Source organism: Ctenocephalides felis, unplaced genomic scaffold (assembly GCF_003426905.1).
Source record: "Ctenocephalides felis isolate EL2017-DRISC unplaced genomic scaffold, ASM342690v1 CF-g0.4_SCAFFOLD_01170, whole genome shotgun sequence".
Taxonomy (NCBI): Eukaryota; Metazoa; Arthropoda; class Insecta; order Siphonaptera; family Pulicidae; genus Ctenocephalides; species Ctenocephalides felis.
This window is the reverse complement of record NW_020537324.1, coordinates 60074183-60097329: the sequence shown is the minus strand read 5'-3', so window position 1 is coordinate 60097329 and position 23147 is coordinate 60074183. Positions and strand designations below refer to the sequence as shown.

Below are 23147 nucleotides of genomic sequence, written 5' to 3'. Positions count from 1 at the left end.
TTTCTATCTGGTAAATATCAACCCTTTCAACTTAACAACTTAATAGCAGAGTTCTCAGTTTTAATCATTTTCTGCATAATTGCCAACAGAAATTGTGATATATATGGTGTATTTCATATTGAAAAATCAATTGAATATAAAATAAATCGTATAGTTCTCCATGATGTCTAGTAAGCAAAGGATGAGAAAAAGATATCTATAGGTTTGAAAATTTAAATTGGTGTTTTAGTAAAGTCATAACAATTTTTTTATTTTTATTAAATTTTTGAATGTCTTGTTTAATGACCTAACTTAAATTTTATTATTTTTATTTGTAATTACTATAAAACGCTGTTGAAGTTGAAATTATTGATTGGTTAAGTTTGGTATCACATAATCATTTTAAGTTACTTAAAAATTTAAAAAAACTGAACAAAAAAAAACAATGTAACAAATTCCATTGTTGATTCATGCTACCAACTCTTAGTCATTTTAAAATATTTCATTAAAATACTTTTATTCCATCAATGAAAAAAAAACATATTATTAAAAAAGTTGAGTAAATTTATTTTTCAAGTATTCATCAAATAAACAAAACGGTTAGGCCAATCAACACGTAATGACAAGCGGCGAAATTTTGGAAACCGCTGAAAAAAATTATTTCATTCGACTGTTAAATTATTAGAAAACAAAACGGTTGGACTAATCAACAGGTAAACTTATTATAAAAAATCAACGAAATTTTTGAAATCGTTGACAAAATTCGTTTCATTTAACTGTTCGTTAGGTAAAAAAAAATGTTAGGGTGATCAACACGTAAAGCTATTCTACTGAGACGCAGGGTTTTATCAAATGACTTGAATCCTTAAAACTCTGCACTAGAAACGTCAAGTAATCAAAGATGATTCAGTAAAGAACAAACAAAATTCAATACTTGGCGCAATTAATTTTTTGCATGTTTGATCAATCGTAAAAGGATATGATATAGATTCATTCAAAATTAGAATAATGTCCACTAAAATAATATTCACTTACTTCTAGGTGCGTGTATCCCCTAGCAGCCTGCGGACATCCAGCCAAATGTCGAGCGATGTCGTATGGTGCGAGATCCGGCTCGGAACCATAACATCGTCGGTCCATTAACTCGAAATGTGCGCCCTCTCCCGTAACTGGTGGTTGGTCATGAAACCGCCTTGGACACCTTGGCGTGTGTCCAGTTCTTTGCAATTCTCGAAAAACATCCGTGGAAGGACCCCGAGAGTCTTCCACAACACAAGGCGGTGGAGCGGGTGATTTACCGCAAGGCGTTATTTTGATGGAAGCAGTAGCCGGTTTACCTTGATCGCCGAATCTATGAGGAGTCGTCGGCCGTTTTGTGTCGATGCAACTGTGGTCGTGCCTACAATGAATGATAACAAGATTTCTATATTTAGAATTCCAATTTCCGAACCAGTATGTTCAACGAAATACACAATATTTATTTTTGAAGCGAGTATATTTTCTTTCTATTGAATACGTCTTCACTAGGAGTGTACAGGGTATAATAATAGAATTTTCCTTTTGCCCAATATATAGTATTTCGAAAATAAATTCAATTTTTAATACGGTATAGACTTCATCAACATAGTCTGTGATCAAGACGAACGATATCGTTAATATTTTACAGTAGTCATTTTACAGTAAATACATGAAGAAAACTGTACTTGTTTTAAAGAATAAATACTCAATATAATGGCTCATCGGAAATTATTTTTAATTTTATAGCCTTAATCTATAGATATATAAAAATAAAGACAATTTTTTAAAGCGGTATCTATAGACCTCATCAATAAAATATTAATCAATGAATACGAATGGCCAACTTATGTTTTAAAAGTATTAAGTAGTTACATTGTAGTAAATGGTAAAAAATACGGATAAAATGGTATATATGAACTAAATGATACAGTGGCTTCATTTAAAAACTGTATAGTTTCAGTAACGTTTTCGCGACTGTATAGTATAAAGAAAATCATAATAATAATCATGTCAGATGTTAAGCGTCATTACCACAGTCTTGTCGGAGTAATCAGTTTATTTTGGAAGCGGATTTGTATGTTTTTTAGGACTATTTATTGTTATTTGTATTTATTTATAATAGGTTGATCTTAATAAATTAATGAACTCATGCCACCACTAGTGATTTTCGCCAATTTTATTACAATTAAAAGGCTTTTGATGAAAATTGGATTTATTCATTTATTGTTGTTCATTTTCAGAAAAAATTACATTTGTACAATAAACAAAGTGACACTTACATTTCGCAAGCACTGCAGGGTTCATTCACGTACATTCGTGACCCAGAAAAAAAAATTGAAACCTGCCAAAGATGATTGGCTTTATCTTCTACTCTACTCTAACTACTTTTAGAAACAGACTAACGGATGCACAAAAAAGATGAGATTTGCACTTTTTGCAAAGAATTCTTTTCCCGTTTGTTACAATCTTGATTTGTTTCTTTTGGTTTCATGTATTGATCGTTCCTTTTGGTTTGATGTCTCAAAAAGTAACAAAGACAACATGGTTTTTATAATTAGTTGCATTTTTTCAAAATTAATATTTTATTACAGTTCTTACTTAATGAAAATTCTTATATTAATAGTAGTCAATAAATCTAAGATGGGTAAAAACCATGAGTGTGGTTATCATTAAATAATTAAATACTACTGAAAACCAAAATACCATGTTTTTATAATGCGTGATAAACTCGAATGGTAAAGGAAATATTTAACAAAGATTTGAAAAATATGCTAGAAAAACCTAAAAAAGATGGTAGTATTCCTCATAAAAGTTCGATCGCCCAAATTCAGTATATAGTATACTAAGGGACCGATTCTGCCGCATAACAGAACTAGCTGTAAGTGGAATTCTGTCTTAAGGCAATTAAGGCATCGTGCCTTAAGGCAAATTGCTGGAACTTCCCGTACCAATAATTATTATTTTTTTAAAAACGATTAACATTTTTGAAAAAATTTTACTTCGAAAAAATAAAATTTTTGAGAAACTGTAAATTGGACAAAAAATTACTTTTTGAATATTTTGACATTACTTTTTTTTTATTTTGTCATATTTTCGAAGATCTGAACTTTTTTTCAAAGCAATCGTACTGCTTTAACTGCATAGAGACAAAATATAAAGTGCGTAAGCGCCGCGTCGCTGTCTAACGGATAAACATTGGTACGGAACCCATAGAAATGTAAACAAAATTTATACTTATAGTTAAAATATCCGATAATTTGATGTGCATATGTCTAATGATCATTTTTGACCGCCAAATGGCATTTTTTTTTTTACTTTTTTTGTTAGATCTCCGAAACCGCCAGACTTGCCCTCATGAAAATTTGATCAATTCTTCATCTTGTCAATACAAGTAAAACGTTTACTGAATTATTCAAATCGTACGCTCCGTTCTCTTAAAAACTGAGTTACCGTTTTTGGAACTTTTTGCCCGTATCTTCGAAACGGCTAGACCTGCCTTCGCCAAAAACTAATCAGCACGTCTCCTTATCAATACAAATCGAATGTTTTTTGATTTATTCAAATCGGTTGATCCGTGTTCCCGAAATTGTCGACGAAAATTCATATCCGCACATACATACATACTTGCACACACACACACACACACACACATACATCAATTTTTTCTAAGGTATGCCAAAATATTCAGAAATTTTTGCAAAAAAATGTTCATTTTCGATTTTTTTGCGACTACTATTACTTGCCCTACGGGAAGTTAATAACAGTATAAAGAAATAAAAATTTATAAAACAATTTGAGTTTATTTTGACATAATTACAGATTTAAATGTCACTCAAAACGAATAATGTTAACTGTTAGAAAAAGTTAGATTTAACTGTAAGGTGTGGCACGGTGCCGTAAGATGTGACATGTAGTACTTCTATGTGCAAAAAGTAAATCAAATAATAAGTATACTATGCGCCATCAACGACTATGTCTAAAGTGTCCTCGTGAGTTCATGACCTACCCGTGCGTCGCGTATCCGACACCATTGTGCGCGCTGTGCTTCTTACACTTGACCGGCGGCTCTATCTGCGGGAAGTGCACTTGATGGTGATGCTGGTGGTGTCTGTCTATGGTCGTCACTATTGCGTCCTGGTGGTCGCCTATCGTGTACGCGTTCGCGTTCTCCAAAGTTAACGGCAAATTCGCATTCATCGCATCTGTCATGTCGGTGACAGAGACACTTCTCGAATGCGTGCCGCTGGTCGAATGCCGCGGCTTCGTTTTGCCGTGCTGCGACCGCTGCTTGCCGGTGTTCTGGCGCTTCAAACTCGAATTCTGGCGGTCGCGTTCCAATCGCATTATGATGTTCGCATTCTGCTCGCAGGTGTACGTGTGACGCGGAGCGCGGCGGTCCAGACTGTACTGATAGATGAGCGATCGATGGGGGTCGTACGGCTGACCGTTCTGGAATTGAAAATAGGAACAGTTGAAACAAAACTGAATGGAAATGATTTATTTATATATATATATATATATATATATATATATATATATATATATATGTATATATTTAAAAGTAAAGGAGAAAATATAGTTCACTCAGTACCGTTCTCTACTCACACGCTCGAGGAATTCGCTTCGTATTCTCAGCAATACCAGAATTAAATATTGAAATATTAAATTACATTAAGAATTGTTAATTTGTAGAATACAAGGAAAAATTGTATTAGAAGTAAGAAGGAAAAAAAAGTTTAGTTTAGAAGATGAGAAGAACATATTGAGAAACAAGATGAAGAATGAAAATCAGTCGATAGAAAAATTGAATGGATGATTATGATATAAGAAGAGAAAGTATATATGATATATGTATGAAAAATATATATATGTAAGAGATTTATAGAATATGCTGGAAAATAATATGAATAATGGTGGTGGCTAAAAATGTTGTGAAGCGGAGTAAAAATTAAAAAAAAAAATGTTTTTCTACGATGTGAAACATCTTTAAACCAAAAGCATGTATTTCCCTGCAGATACATATGATAGAACAAAAGAGAAAGATCCAGTTTGACTGTGAAATCCAAACCAACTACATCAAAACAAATTAAACATCCCAAACAAACATCTAACTATGTTCATTGAAATTCCAAGCTGATTTATAATAATGATACTATGTTTTTTGTAATTTTTCAAAAATTTGTTACCTAGTCTTTTTTATCTCATAGACAGGGTGGCCAGGAAGCAAGAAGTTCCATTATTTTATTTTTAATTTTAAAGAGGTGTATGGAGTAACAGTTACCTCATTTAATCAATGCAGTACAGTTCAACTATTGGGTTTAACTATTGGGTTTAGCAAATCGTAATCTAATTATATATTTTTAAACACAATGAACAAAAAAAAATCAACTCTTACTACTATCATAAATCTTGCTTTTGTAGTTACATTTTGGCATACCTTAAAAAAATGGTTATGTGTATGTGTGTGTTTGTATATGTGTGGATATAATTTGTCCACGCTTTTTTGGAGCACGAATCAACATCCGATTTCAATTATTCAAAAAGACTTCGAATTTTATTAACAAGGATACGTGCTGACTTGTTTTTGGCAGAGGTAGGCTCAGTCATTTTGGAGCAAAGAATGCAAAGAATAGAGATAAAGTTTTTAATAAAGAGAAAAGAGCATCAAATTTGAATGATTCAAAAAAACTTTCAACTTGTATTGATGGGGAATGATTAGTTTATTGCAAAGATAGGTCGAGTCGTTTCAGAGATACGGAGCTAAAAGTGCAAAAAATGACAGGTAGTTTTTGAGAGAACAAAGTATTCAATTTGAATGATTTAAGAAACATTTTGGTTGTGTTGACAAAACAATTATTTTTATTTGAAAACTTAAAAATAATCCCAAATTTTGATTTGAAATATTTTTAACTTTTTCATATTAGTCTGTTTTGGAATATTTCACTTTATTAGCAACTATATAGAATACATAATTAAATTTATATAAAGTGACAGAAATCCATTCTTTCTCTACCTTAATTGATTTTTAATGAATGAATACTTTCTGCTCTATTACGCTCGCAACTCTCCTCTTTCAACTTTTTGAAACTATTAAACTATTTCAAAGAGTAAAATAAAGATTTTACACAGGCTTTACTTTTAATTGCACTCTCTATTCGATTACGAATAAATACTAAAAACCTTTAGGACGTTCAAAACGAGGCTATAAATTAATCGTAAATGCTTGCAGTCGAAGTTAATTTAATTGGCACAATTAATAGAATCAGAAAGACGTTGAATTGATTGATTTATTGAAAACTTCATTATCAAATCTCAGAAACTTATGTTTTTTGGGTAATTGATATTAGCAGCATAATAAAATATTGATGGTTTTTAATATTCATGACTTTTGTCACAATATTATAAATAAGATTCATTACAATGAAATCATAATTGAGTTATGAAGTTTTTCGATGATCAATTATGTACATGATGTCATACATAAATAACTATATGAAAAAGCTTCATATATTAAATATTATTCTAATGATGAAAGATATTTAATTTGATGATAATATATATGTATATATATATATATATACGAGTATATATATATATATATATATATATATGTGTCTGTGTGTGCTAAGTTCTGTGTCCTGTAAATATTTGTAAGATTACAAGGACAAATATTTAGAATTCTCATACAAAATTTCATTATATATCCGAAGTAGCCTTTGTGCAAGTACTTCCAAGTCAGAAGGAATCTTAAAAGTTTTATGTATGTCGATGTGCATGCTTCTATTGAAATTCTGCCATGATCCAATATAGGATATTGCATAAAGTTGAAGACAAGAACCAATAAATGATTTATAAGATTGCACGTAAACAATCTGAACCGATGTCACAAACAATATTCCAATAAAATAACAATCTCACAAAACAAACATATTGAAAATATGCATAAAACATTTTACTATGAATTTTCACAAATAAGACAAGTTTGAAAACTCAAGTAGATGATGTTTATATTTATCGAGAGACGAGTGCATCACATCAAAAGCAAAAAATTACGAAAGTATTATTATTAATTCTGTAAATGATTGATTACTAAAATGTTACACTATAGTAATATACATTATAATATACAATAAACTAAAATTCAATAATGATAATTGTCTCAATTTCTGTGTTGGTAGAAGCTAAAATGGTTATCTTACTATTTTTATATAAAATTTGCAATATTTAAAGTCATTTATTTTAAAAAAAATTGTAAATACAACATAAATTAGAGTCAGCAGATCAATGATTTTTTATGGTAACTAATATGCAATATCATCAAAACCGTTTTTTGTTTCCAAAAATTTTACCTATATTATAATTATACAAATTTTACTTCGCTTTCAAGTTATTCTACCTATAATTTTATTGATATTTCTCTTATTAGTAAAACTATTTATTCGGTTGATACAATGAAATATGTATAGAAGGCAAAAAATATGTAATCAGCAATGACCTTAATTTTTGTATGACGCTATCAGGAAGTAAACGGCTATGTATCAATATTCGAAACAAAAGTAATTTTTTTGTTAGTATTTTTTGATTTTGCACTATTTTATTTAGTTCATGATATCAAAATATTTATGTATACGTTGTATAATTATGTTATAAGATATTTTTATTGTTAAATTAGATTTAACTTTTTTTTTATATAGCCTCTATCAAAGGTTACGTGTTGGCGGTGTAAAAAGGCCAAACTGAACTATTACACTGGCAAAGGTGTGAATAATAAAAAATAGTAAATCCAAATGTAAATAAAGTTAAAAAAATCAATTTAACAAAAGCTAAATTAATTAATAGTTTTTCCAACCAGATCCAGGTTGTATACAGTGTGATCTGTGCCAAAAAAACTCCCATAGAAATTGTATATCGTTTTAATTAAATAATGTAGCTATTATTTTGTAAATTCCAATTAAAATTATAATTGGAGACATTGTATATTTTTGCCTCAAGGCTTTTCCTATTTACCTCGCATATGGGGTGAAAGCAGATGACAAATTTTGGAAAAATAGAGAAGAGAGCATATTTCTTTAATTAGGAATTTACTGTGCATAGTTTGATCATGGATAGTTTGATATGTATTATATGTTGTGATTTAGTTCATTTGGTTTAGGCGGTATCATCTCTAAAAGTCAAATTTTACCTTTGTGTCCGCCCTACCCAATTATATATAAACGTTAGATTATAGTATAAGTATATATTTCACAAAACCGATTAAAATTTTTGCCAATGATCAAGTACCCCCGAGCACATAATTGCGGTATGTATTTCTTGGTTGGAAGTTACATATCGCATTAAACATCGAATATTTATCGCCGATAGCTCGTAAATTAATGTTGCAGACGTGCTTAACAAATTGTTCTGTTGGCGAAGGAACTCTGCACTTTTACCACGATACTTTATATTAGCTCAATGCGGTTCGCTAGGCAATTTATATCGACGCGATATTCCTGAAATGTAATTTTCTAATGCCATAAATATTTAACCGTGGAACTTCGTCAGTACCTACGTTCGGAAATTATGAAGTATGTTACGTGGTTCGTGCTGATATGAACTTTTCATTATAACATACATTATACATCAAACGTATAAATCCATAATATATGTTAACAAAATATATAAAGAATTGAAAAATAAGTTCTTGAAATGAATTGTAGAAACAATAAAGTAAGAACTATCTGATATTGAGTAAAACTTATACGAACTCTCTTATGGCCTATTGGTTAGAGCTACGGGCTTCGAATCATCGGTTTGAAGTTCGGTACCCACCTCGGACAGTCAGATGGTATATAATATACGATATATTGGTATAGACAATAGTATATTTGCAATTGAACATTGATATGCCACAACATATAATCCCTAGTGAAATTAGACGACTATAAAAAATATCCTTTGGGTGAATTTGGGCTCAAAGGTACGTGGGTAAAACCAACATTATATCAAAAACAAGTAAACTAAGGAATTATGTAATTATAAGTAATCAGACTTAAATCTCGAAGACATCACTATCGTGAGATATACGACCACATTATTAATTTTTTAACAAACATTTTTTATTTGGTTAATAACCAAATTTCGATTTTGGTTATAAGCACTATTGTTTAATGGACGATACCTAAATATAAAGTCCTTAATGATTATTTTATAGGATCGTTATTTCCAAATTATATTCAATAGTCTTTGGTCTTTTCAAATTATATTTAATAGTCTTTTATCTTTTCAAATTATATTCAATAGTCTGATGGTAAATTCTTCTGATCTTTTTTAAAAACATGCCCAAGTACCTATTTCAAATACTTGATTTTCAATAATTGTATTTCAATGACTAATGATCAAATTATAGTAACAGAAATTCCAATCAAAAAAATTTATGATGGTAGTTCATTTTACGCCAGCCTATGAAGTAAAAAGAACGAAGTAACAACTTTTTTGAAAAATAGCAAAATAACAGGTTTCCATAAAGTATAAGTATATGGAAATTTGACTAAACATAGTTTTATAGTTTGATATATACTATATATAGTAATGTAGTTAGTTTGGTTTTTATAGTATAATTGCTGAAATTCAAATTGGATGCTACAGAAATTGTAACAATAAACGCATTACAAAGTTAAATAAAATTATTTCAACAAATCATAGGATGTTTAAGGTTTGATTTCTGTTTTTTTTAAATAATAATAGAATACATGAATACATATTGGATAGAGGAACATAAAATATTGTCCGTTAAAAAGTTATGTAGAAAGTGTGGTAACCCCTAAGGCTCAACCCTGGTGTAATGAAATTATATATAAATATAAAAGAATTTTTTTCAAAAAGAATAGTAATAAGTCGTACATCGCAATATTTCAGTATTTCGTAGTATAAACTAATCCCTTATATTGCAATGCATCCTGTTCAAAAACAGTACCTTAAGCATCTTTCTAAGAAGTTATATTCTTTGAACTCGACCCACATAAATCACAGTTCAATATATGATTAATGGATGTAATAAAGGTTAATGAATGTAATGTTAAGTAACTTGCACCCAAAATTAAACAAATTTAAAAAATATATAAATTTATTAAAACTTTATACATCAGTATTAACTCAAATTTCAACTGAGTAATTTCAGTATTAACTCAACAATCAAACAATAACATATCAATTATTATCTTTACTATTTATACGACAAATTCACAAAAAATTAAACTAAACATCATTTTTGAATAGTCTGATATAGCCACTAATATTATCTGGACCTTTAGCGCACAATCGACAAGGAGTGTACTATTTTATCTAGCTAAATGTACAACTAATTAAACTAAACATCATCTTTGAATAGTCTGATATAGCCACTAAATTTATCTGAACCTTTACCTTTTTAGCAGAGTTTTACAGCATCTCGGTGAATCCCAAACTCTTTTTACCATTCATATTATGAACTAATCGGTCCAAAACAAAGATAGTCCAAACGAACCGAACCTAATCAATCCAAACTGAGTTGGTCTAAGCAAACCTGAGCTAATCAATTTATAACAAACTGGTTTTCTTGATGAATATAGATATTAACATTAATATTTAAATAGCCATAACCGCATGAAAACTAAATTGCAATTTACCTTCAGGTACAATGATATACAGCACTAGTGATAATTTACTTTGACGACTTAATAATTTTTTCCGGGACAAGATTGTGTGATAGCTACTACAATTCACCTCCACCGAAAAGAATCTAAAACTTGTTGCACTTTCTGTTTATCTCCGAAAATCTCTATCGTATTATAAGACCGCGTTTCCGTGATTTGTGATAGTTGAAGCCGCAACAAGGTGTTCGCATTTCCAGCTCGGAACACAATTCAAACGTGTTCGTACGTGACACACTCACGAACGTAGTAGTTTTGGACGTCTCTATATAAAATGAAAGAGTTACTACTTATAGTATTGCATAAAGTTCAAAACTTTATCTATTAAGCCATTAAATAAACTATCTGTATCAGGGAAATTTAAAATATTTTGAGAATTTATTAATAATGTCATATCATTTGGTAAATTATCTAATTTGTGATTATCAAATGAAGACAGAGCTAGTTCTATTATATTTTGTTTACAAAATTTACATTTTACAATATATTATACTCATTCATCACTTTACCAAGCAATATACCAAGTGCTGATTATTTTAAATACCTAGGTATGCATCTAGATCGCATACTATTTCACATCATTACAAAAATCTAAATATCAAATCCAGAGTCAGGAAACTTTATTAGCTTATCGGACATAATTTAAAATTAGCATTTGAAAAAAATCTTGATTTATAAAACTATCTGGTCATATGGAATAGAGCTTTGGGGCTGCTCTACCAAATCTAATGTGGCATTGGTATTAGTACATTGGACCCAATCAAAACTACTTAGAATGATGACAGGTGTACCTTGGTATGTGAGCAATAAAACTTTGCACGATGAACTGAAAAAGCTACGTATTAAGGACTTTACAAAAATAAGATCCACTAATCATCATCACAAATTAAAAAATCAGCCAAATTTACTCGTTGCTCCGCTGCTCTTTCCATCAGAATTGAGAATACTCAAAAAATTATGGCCAATTAACTTGATCCATTAAATTAATAGTAATTTCCCACTGGGGTAACTTCTATCTATAATTATATTTAATTAATGTCAATCAAAATAAGTCAAACGAAGTAACTAATGTTTTTATTGTTAATAAAAAGAGAAACTAAAAATCATTAAATTTAAATACTATAGTTTTACATAATAAATTATTTCATTTGAATTAACATATATAATTCCAAAGAAAAATAGAAGTAATTGTTAATCATTTCGATCATTTTTTGCATTCAAAATAATATTTATAAAAATCGTTTCTCTAAAAAATAAATGTAAATACTTTTGCCATTAAAAATACATTTTATGTATAATACGACGTATATTTAACTATTACTACTACTACTCATCAGTATCAGTAACATTAACGTTTTCAAAAAATCAAATTATCAGAAATCAATAAAATTATGAGTATGAATAAAATTAACTAGTGATGCATAGCATTGTTTCAAGGCAAATTGCTAGAACATCCCGTACAGTAATTAAACATTCTCGAAATAATAATAATCAATCAGCAATAAAAATTTATTAATAAGTACTAATAATTGTTCTAAATATTTTAAAATGATTAATATAAATACTGTAAATTTTAGCGTCGTATTTGATAAATTTAAATGATATAAGTGCTTACATATGAGCGACGACTGTTGTTTATCTATAAGAACAGAAACAAAATAAACACTTTATACCATTACACCATCGACACAAGCAATATGGTTTTTGAATCAATCTAATCGGATGCGCCGTTTCTCCAATTATTTGCTGCGTATCTCAAAAGCCACACTCACTCAATACAAATCGAATGTTTTTTGAATCATTCGGAATCGAATGTGCCGTTCTATCAAAAACTTATTGTTTTAGCGCTTTTTGTTTCGTATCTTTGGAACGCCTAGACCTGCCTTGGCCTAAATTCAATCAGCACATCATCTTGTCTATATGAATCGAATATTTGTGGAACCATTCCGTGCTCTCGATATCGTGAACGAAAAATTGTATCGAAACATATAAACACACACACATACATACATATTTTTTTCTAAGGTATGCCAAAATGTTCAGAAACTTCTGAAACGTAAATACATGAAAAAAAATATTTGCGATTTTTGGACGAATACTATAACTTACCCTACGTTTAGTTGAAAATTATACATTAGAAATTATAAAATTTTTTATAAATGGCAAAATTAACCAATATTTATATAATTCAATCATTGCACAGATTAACTTCAATATTATTATTATAAACCTAACCCTTTGGCTGGCTGTATCCATTCAGTTTATGTATTGTGATTTCGCAATATTTTATTTTCCTCTGGTCAGGAAAGTAATTGAATAAGAAACTTCGTAGATGCAAGCAACAGGAGCGAAGGACCGTAAAAAAGCACGATCTCATTGTTTGCTTATCTGCACGAAGTGCAAGGAAGGCGAGAGGACGAGATCTCTCGGCAATGGCACTAGAATGCACTTTAAGCGTAAAGGTGTTGAGGGTCGAATAACATTTCTATATTAAGATGATTCTTTATTAAATCTATTATCAATTTTCAGGTGTTATCTTCATTTAATACACTTTTCTGTTATAATGCAACTGACAAAAATACTTAAGGTAGATGGAATGAAAACTCGTGAAATTACAGCCTATTCATTGTTTTTTTATTTCATTAAATTATAACAATCAGAGCCAAAATGGCTCTATGAGTTACAGAGCTGATATAAGACGGAAACTATAATCAAAATAATATATAAAGTTAAAATAAAAATAATACTAATTACATCTCATAACATAATTAAAATAAAGGTAAAATTATAATATAAACAAAATAATCCGTGAAACTGTTCCAATGAACAGCTCACTATGTTATGTCAAATCCAAATAAATTTTTTCTTCGACCTTCTAGTAGACGGAGTCATAAGTAGAGGTGCTATAAGATGATTTGGATAGTTTTCTAGCTTGGAGTGATGGATTGAACTTCTGCTGCTAATTACATCCTTAATAAAAGGAATATTGATGTCGTCATGGTTGACTTTATTACTTACATATCAAGGTGCGTCGGTGATCTGCCTGAAGATTAAGGATTGCATCTGTTGCATTAAAACAATGTTGGACATGCTGGCGCAACCCCAAAGCTCTATACCGTAGGTCCAGATTGACAGCCTATTCATAATGCCAGGTTGTGAATTTAAGATTTTTGGATAATAGTAAAATTCACGAACTCAAGAATGTTAAAACTCTTAATTTTATGCCGATAAAATTGGTTATGTACTTTTTTTCAAAATATTGTAATATTTGGAAAGATTGTTAATGATGGTAGTTAGGATTATAGTGACATCTATTTGTGTAAATCATCTTATAGTGATATCTTTTTGTGTAAATTATGTTATCTCATCTTTTTCAAAATTAGTCATAAAGTTTCTCTCTTACGTATAGGTCTAATTAATAGAAAATACATTATTCCATATACTTCTGCGACAGAAAAGCACATTGAACGGAGCAATGTCTGGAACAAAAATTGGATTATATCCCAAAAACAAACAACGTTTTCTCCTGGGAGGTTTGCTCTTTACGGCTTCGAAAACTTTCAAGATGTCAAATTTATTTAGCCCATACACAAATAGAAACACAAACACATATTAAAAGTACGCCATCACATGAAGAAGCAAATATGAAGATAATCAATATTATATATCGACTGTAGTCGTTAAGAGAAAAATGATTTGGGACATAATTTAGAATGAGGAATATAACTGCTAATATACTAGCTTTGTTACTTAGCATTATAAAGTTTTGAAATTTCAATAAATATTATATTAACATTATGGCTTTAGTTATAGGCAGGTATTCTGGTTCATTCGAATATATAATATCCATAAATTTTACATATATAAATTGAAGGCCACTACATTTTGAATTAATGTGGTGTATTTTATCCTATAATGTAATTAAACGGGAGTTTATTTCGTAAACAAAATTTGGAAATATGTAAATTACACACAGATGCCAGGGAATGGAAAATGCATATTGAAAAGTTGCTGAAAGTGCAGATGTGCATTTCGGACAATAGAAACTGTTCACGGCAACTAGAAAACACACTTTGAGTGAACAAGTTGAATCCGCGAGTGCTTTGCAAATAGATACAGTTCCACTGCATAATGGATTGTTTTACTAGGTTATAATCACAATTTAACTTTGCACTCACTTTAGTTTGTTCACGAAATATATATATATATATATATATATATATATATATATATATATATATATATATATATATAGAATAGAGCGGCGCTTACAGGTCCGCGAGTAAAAATCTCCAATACCAATTTTCCAAAAAACAGTTTTCTGATAACAATCTAAAATTTATAATAAACTTCTTTATTTCATGAAATGTTACTTAAAAACGTTAATTAAAAATTTGCATAAAGCAGATCAAAAAAGAATTACTCAAATCATTTTCTACCTTTTCTCACAGAAATTTGAAGTTTTTGTAGGAACTCAGTAGTATTGTGGTCTACTGTACTATTTCTGATATTATTATTGTTTTGTAGTTAATTAAATCTTAAACATTTCTTTTGACAAACTCTAAACAGAATTATCTGGATCCGAATAACTGTTTAGAATGATCAAATCCCGTACGAACGTATGGATTTTAATTAAATTTTAACAAACATATGTATATATATATATATATATATATATATATTTATATATATATATATATATATATATTAGGGTGGTCCTTAAAATGGTCATTTTTGAATTTTCTTGCTCCCAGCGGCTCAAATGGTTCTAAATTGATAATTGATATATATATATATATATATATATATATATATAACACTCAGATTTTTCAACACACGCTTCATTTGGTAATTACAGACGTTTCGAGTATATGGTATGCCTCATCCTTAGTGTAATTTCAAATCAGTTATTGATATATTACACATTCTTTAATAATTTATTTAAATTACATTTAATTTTTTAAAATACAAAAAAAATACCAACTATCCCTTACAGCGCTTGACTTGATATATATATATATATATATATATATATATATATTATATATATATATAACCTGGAAGTTAATATTTCTGTTATGTAGGTGATTTTCTCATTATTTTTGATTATTCATTTAAAACAATAATAGTAATATAATTTTGTCTTAACTCCTTCTGAATTGAACGTTTAAAAATTCAACAACTCACTATCCTATCTATTTACCTATTACTTCGTGTCAACAAAACCTACTGCTGTATATATTTAAATCTCGCTGTCAAGGGTCAAAATATTCAAATAGACTCGGAATGGTGGTTCAAATGAAGGCACCTCTATTCGTCACAATGCTACGAGGCATGATTTTCAATAAAGCCCGTCATCCAGCTTTGGGCAACGTTAGATTATTTAGGAGGCGACATCCGTCCTTTCGCACGTCGCGTTGCGCGGAGTCGCTAGTGGATTTACCCTGATGAATGATGCCGGCGTTATATTAACATGGCGTATGGCTCATACTTTGTGATATATTATCTAATACCCTAGTATACTGGAAAATGATAGACGAAGAGCCTTTCAGTCCATTGGCGAGAGATTTGCTCCAACATTTATGTACTAGAGTGTTTGTAATTGTGTTGACATTTATGTACTAGAGTGTTTTTAATTTTTGATTTCCCGTAGGAAAAGTTATAGTAATCGTAAAAAAATTGAAAATCAATATTTCTGCATATCTTTACGTTTCAAGAGTTCCTGAAAACTTTGGCATACCTTAGAAAAAATTGATATATGTGTGTGTGTGTTTGTGAGGAGAGTGTGTATTCAGATACAAATTTTGCTTGACGGTTTCAAGAACACGGTTTAACCGACTTGTATGATTCAAAAAACATTTGATTTCTATTGATAAGGAAACGTGCTGATTAGTTTTCAGACAAGGCAAGTCTAGTCGTTTCGAAAATACGTAAAAAAAAGTGCCAAAAATGGTAATGCAGTTTTTGAGTAAACGGATCATTTCAATAATTCAAATAAGATTTTATTTGTACTGACAATGTGAAGAACTGATTAAATTTTTGGGAAGACAGGTCTAGCGATTTCAAAGATCTAGTGAAAAAAATAAAAATAAAATGCCATTTGGTGGTCAAAAATGATCATTAGACATATGCACATCAAAATATCAGATATTTTAACTGCATAGAGACGAAATATGGAAGCGCATAAGCGCCGCGTCGGCTTGCTTTGAAAAAAAGTTCAAAATTTCCAAAATATTTCAAAATAAAGAAAACATTTTGTTTCAAAAATTCTTCTTTTTCTAAAAAAGTAAATTTTTGTCAATAATTTAGTTTCTCAAAAATTACCGTAACATTGTTTGTCTGTTATACTGCGGTGCGGCGCTTACGCGCTTCCATAATTTGTCTCTATGTAGCTATAGCAGCGCGAGTGCTTGAAAAAATAAAATAAATTTCCAAAATATTTAAAAATAAAAAACATTTTATTTTAGAAAACAATTTATTTCAAAAATGACTTGATTTCAAAAATTTCAAAATTCTCAAAAATCATTTTATTTACATGTTTAATCTTATTAAAAGTATCTTTTTTAAAAAATATGATTTGGTACGGGAAGTTCCAGCAATTTGCGTCAAGGCACAAAATGGTTTATAGCTACTTTTGTTATCAGAAATATGTAACACAACACAATATAATAATTCAAACAAAGCCTATGAATGTAATGTAATAACAATATATAACAAAATGTTTTCTTTTTTAATTTGTTTTCTTGTATTGAATTTTCCTTTTCCTTTCTTACTGTATTTCTTCTTATTAGTTAAGTTAGATTTTTCTTTTGTCTGTTCAAATTTTACCCAAAAAAGATAAGAAGAACATGTCACAACATATACATGTCACATAAAACAAAACTATTTGCTGGCAATTAATTACTATTGTTCAACTTACAGCAAAATAACAAACCAGGGCCTAGTTAGTAATATTCCACGTTCCTTATCACAACACCACGATTGGCCCAAAACTTAGTATTTGAATATGTTTCTGTTACTAATGGAAATATTTACTGATCCACATCTTATTTTAAAATGTTTTTATAAGTGTAATATCAATTTTAGATGACATATTGTATCTTATATCGAAAGATGAATATAACATTAAATCCCTTGAAATAACAGCGTTTGAAGTAGAACTAATGTTATCTTGACATTTGTATTATCTATGTGTTATTTGAAGGTTTTAAGCTGTTGAGTGTACTAATATAACATTTTAGCGGTTTTGAAAAACCAACATCATGATGGCACTATCAGGAAAACATGATTTATCAAGTCAAAATAGCTGTATCGAGAACAGATAATATTATGGAATTATTTAAGAAATGTTGTGTTTTCATAAGCTCAGCGATGATCACTATCGCCTACAATAAATGCATTTTAAAAATTAATTTAATTTTCTAGTTGCTTTTACCAATGTTAATAATTCGTTTGCATTATACATTGAAAAATAATATTCTCACTACGCACCTCCTGGTAAAAATATATATTTATCATTCAAGAATTTAAATATATCATCCACGTTTTAATAAAAATTATTTGCTTTTGCCAAATGGCTATCAAGTTTAGCAAAATGCAAAAAAAACTACTAAGAAAAAACATAGAAACGTAATAAAAATGAAAATTTTATCTTCAGCAATATTTATTTGCTTCATGTGTATTATTTTTTATTTAATAATGTAAATTGTCCCCTAGACGCCCCACTAAGAAAATAATGGTTACCTGCATGCGCAAAGCATAAAAAAACATACCCCAGTGGGAAGCCAGAGAAACCTATGCAAAACAAGCATAAAAACACAGGTTGTAAATATTCCAATAAAGATAACGCCGTATTATGGACCAAGTCCAAAAAATATGGCTTTATTCTATACGTATGCGAAGAGTTGAAAAGTTGCAAATAACCTGATAAAACGTAAAAGTGAAAAAGTCCACTACTGATTTTTTTATGAGAAATTTCAAAACTATATTTGAAAATAGAGGGCAAAAGATTGTACAGCCAAATGCCCGCTGTTGGTTGAATAATGTATTTAATTTTTCATAAAGTTCTTTAAAATTAAAAGTAACACATTGGACCTGTTTGCACTGCCTTTAAGTAGAAGGCGTAAAACGAACCAGGTGACAAAATGTTGAAAAACAGCAAACACATTTCTACAATGAAGAAATAGTTGGAAATTTCATTAAACAATGTCAGATAGTTATTTGTATGATGTGTAATTTGTTGTGATGCAATTGGTTTGGTTTACACAATATAATTGCTCAAAGTCAAATTGAACCATATATATATATATATATATATATATATATATATATATATATATATATATATATATATATAGGGTAGGGCAAGATTCAATTTGACTATATAATATATATATATATATATATATATATATATATATATATAACTTGATCTACTTTATGTATGTATTACTAAAGCTCCGCTAATCCACCTTCATTCTAGATCTACAAAATCGCTCATATATATCCAACATTGCATAGTAAATACAGTTTGCAAATCTTCCTTCATCCGGATGCAGAAACAATTTCTCGCAAAATTTCTACAAATGCAAACTATCAAATTACCCTTCTGAATCCTCATCTAATAAAATATTCCATAATGCGATGTGTAATTATCTTTTACACCCTTATTTGATACAATGTTTGCGATTCAAATTATTTCAGCAATGCAGCGTGCAAAATGATATTGCGAAATGTTTTGCGAAGTCAGAGTTAAGCACATTAAATCCGAATTGAGTGCAGAATTATTTAATAAATTCAATTATGGCGCCATTTATAAGCCTCATTTAGCTCGTGCTAAGTACAATTAGTGTGTGATCGTTTTAGAACTCTAAACCAATTATATTGTTAGAGGACAGTTGCTTCAGTAAATAAACGTTAATTGGATAGGTTAAAGAGCATTAGAGTAAGTCAACAGCTAAATAAATCTATTACAAAAATTGATTTATATTAACAAAAATTAAGTCCTCACATTATATCAAAGAACGTTACTTTATATTTCTCAAAATATGTTTTAAATTTATTATTGCAAAACATTATTCGTAAGTAAACACTATTATTTGAGAAATGTTGTAATAAAATGAAATTTTTAGTTTATTTAAATGATGGCTATTTAAATTTTCAGAAAGATACTTTATTGAGGAGGATGTACAGTTTTTGATAATATAGTTAAAAACTCTAAGCATTTTGATTTGAAAAATATTTCTCTGCATTAATGGTAGCCTTTCATTAACTCGCCGAAAGCAGAAGTTTATATTTGTGTCAAAAAAAGTTATATTCAAATGTTATGTGTTCTCAAGTAAATTATTAATAAACAGTTTTTGACAGTTTTTTGTATTATTTTTAAAATAATGAATGTAATCGCTAAAAAGAAATTTAAAATATATTGAGGCAAATCAAATGTTCAAATTACTCTTTCAACTTAGTTCAGACTGTAAATATAATCATTTCTTTAAAAATAAATTTAAATTTTATTTATGGGAATTATTCAATGCATAAAGCATTATAAATGGTTTAACTTTTTTAAGTATTCAAGTCAATTATATCTAAAACAATAGTTTGAAATACGATTTGAATATTTACACTATGAATGAAATCATTTCTTTAAGAATGAATTTAAAGCATATCTAGAGTAATTATATATTTAAAACGCTATTTGAACTAATAGACTATTTATATATTTCTTTTTTAAGTATAAATTCTAAGTATATTTGAGACAATTAAGTGTTTAGATAACTAATTGATCCAATTTTACATTTGTGATTTTTTTACTTTGCAAAGTAAACGTGCAAGTAAAAAATTTTGTGTGCGCAATTTGAACCAATAGAATATGAATGCAATTCTTCAAAAATTAACTCAAAGAATATGCTAATTTCTAAAGCACAACTTTGCTCTAATGCAACTACATAATAATCTTTATATAGAATAGCCATACAAAACCTAATTCCTCTATTACATTTTATATTTCGAAGTATACAGTAATCCTTTATTGTAATTCATATCTGTCTATAAACTGTCCTTTAATCATTAAAATATTTTTCCAGAAATAAAGATTCTTTGAACTATATCACAGATAATATTTGATTAGACAAGAATGTAAAGGGCATTCGTTTGCACCCAAAATAAACCAATCGAAAAAATAACATAGAATTTTAAAACTTTTGTATGTAATATCTTAACATTCAAACAAGTAACTGGTAATACGTTAACCTTCGAAAAACTAATTGTTGGCAGTGTATTATTTTATCTTAATATACAACGATTTAAACTATCATTTTACAATCGGTCTGATATTACAGCTGCATCTGTAAAAAGTATAATATTTAACAGAAATGGGCAGCGTCTAGTTTTATCATGAACTCATATGAAACCATATTTCATGTAATGAACTAATCAGTGCAAATATAGGTCCAATTAAACCGAATCTTATTAGTGTAAACAGTATATTTGAGTCAATTAAGTGTTTAAAAAAAATTTTAACTAATTTTAAATTTGTGAAAATATCTTCGGAACGGCTAGTCCCGCCGTTGTAAAAAACCAATCAGCACGTCTCCTTATCAATAAAAATCGAATATTTTTTTAATCATTCAAATCGGTTGATACGTGTTCTCGAAATCGTCGACAATTTGAAAAATTTTATTCGCACATACATACACACACATCTTGATACATCAATTTTTTCTACTGTCTGCCAAAATGTTCAGAAACCGTTGAAACGTAAAGATATATTGAACTTTTGTTTTCGATTTTTTTGCGAAAAACTGTCTGCACATTGTATGTTGCGAAATAATTACTAAAGCCCAATAAATTAAAAAAAATCTTTTTGAAATTTGAGATTTTGTAGATTATCTTACTACATATTTACCTAATTAAAAAAATGGCCTCTATTGCATCTATACAAGATATAAAATAATATATTAATAATACATACACCACTTCTCCAAGTAAGTTTATCTCTGTACTTACATACTTATCAGCATCGCAGCTACAGAGTGATGAAGTGCTACGTCCTTTGACTCCGCCACTCAGCAGCAACTCGTCGCTTCCTCTCGAACTGGCGATGCTACGAGCGCTGCTACGTTCCGTCATGGTACCGACTTCACTACATCGACTCATAACACGGATAATATGAACTCGAACACCAAAATATGCCGACTACATCACATTCTTAAATAATTTTATACTAACTGTCATCACTAGTAACACTCTAATTTATTCAATTTTATTATTTCTATTAATTATTGATTAAGTTGGCAGTCAAATTGTAAATTGTTTTTAAGTCTATTACATAAACAATGATTGTCTATGGTCTAAGTTGTTGCACCACAAGTACCTAAATTTTTATTCTATACATTTAAAAAAGAATTGCCTGTGGTAATAAGAAATTAAGAGCTTTTAGTTTTTGAATGCAAAACATTTGGGTTGTTAATGTTCGACAAAATATTTGCACATTTTTTTCGCGCGCATTTGTTTATCCAATTGCAGTTGCATCACCTGAAATGAACGAATACAGATATTAGTTGTAAAAATATTTGAGCATAATACTAGAATAATTGAAAAAAATAATGAGAACAATCTTTCATAGAGATATAACGTAACTATATTTTTATGTTTACAAATGAAAGTGCACGTTTTGCTAATAAAATAAAAATCATTTGATGCTTAATAACTCCTTATATAGGATTTTTGTATTAATTTTGTTGGAATCATCTATTTGTCAAAATTTCACTTTTTCTCTAGAAGTGTCGACTACAGATTATATGACTACCTGTATATATATATGGGGGAATGAAATCCACATGACTACCTTGGTATCGTGCAATATTAAATACCGTAAAATACTAGTTAGAAAATATATTAATAAAATATGATACAATATTAACTATATATTGGCTGAACTTTTGTTTCACACCAAAAAGAATTTGGGAAGCAAAAAATTAGTAATTGTAAGCCTATATTTGCAGATGAACAACAAGAAATTCTGTTTTAACTTTGAAACGTATTAATAAATTGATGTGACTACTTTAAAGTCGTATCGGCCTATAATGATCCCACCACTTCTGTGTATGAAAATGTTATTTCAGGTTGAAAAACCTAGCAAAAACCATAAATATTTATATTGATGGGCTTGATAATGTTATAGAATTAAGACTTATGTACCATTTCTGAGTCAAAGGCCATGATTACTTGGTGAAATACCGAAAAATTTGCAATGTGACCTGAAAGTTACCTGGGCCTTAAAGGGTTAATATAATATTTTTATTTTAATATCTGAGGAAATAAATATTTTTCTATATGCTGTAGACATAAATGAAAAATGTGAAAAATTTGCATTCAAAAGTTGTAAATCATATGGTGTTTCTTTCGTAATAATAGAATTGTTATGAAAGATAACTAGTGAAGCATATTGTGTTGTACTTTTTCTGTTAATAGGATCATATAATT

At 29.1% G+C, this 23147-nt stretch overlaps 1 protein-coding gene across 1 annotated transcript in view; it reads right to left on the bottom strand.

Moving 5' to 3' along the window:
• LOC113366605 overlaps positions 1-21791 on the bottom strand; it is a 264059-nt gene extending 242268 nt beyond the window's left edge. Inside the window, exons 1-3 of the mRNA XM_026608237.1 lie at positions 21669-21791; positions 4004-4446; positions 1015-1378 (exon numbers count right to left, since the gene is read on the bottom strand). Of these exons, the coding sequence (XP_026464022.1) occupies positions 1015-1378; positions 4004-4446; positions 21669-21791 (930 nt within the window). The remainder of the gene's footprint in view (positions 1-1014; positions 1379-4003; positions 4447-21668) is intronic.
• Positions 21792-23147: the final 1356 nt, after the last annotated feature.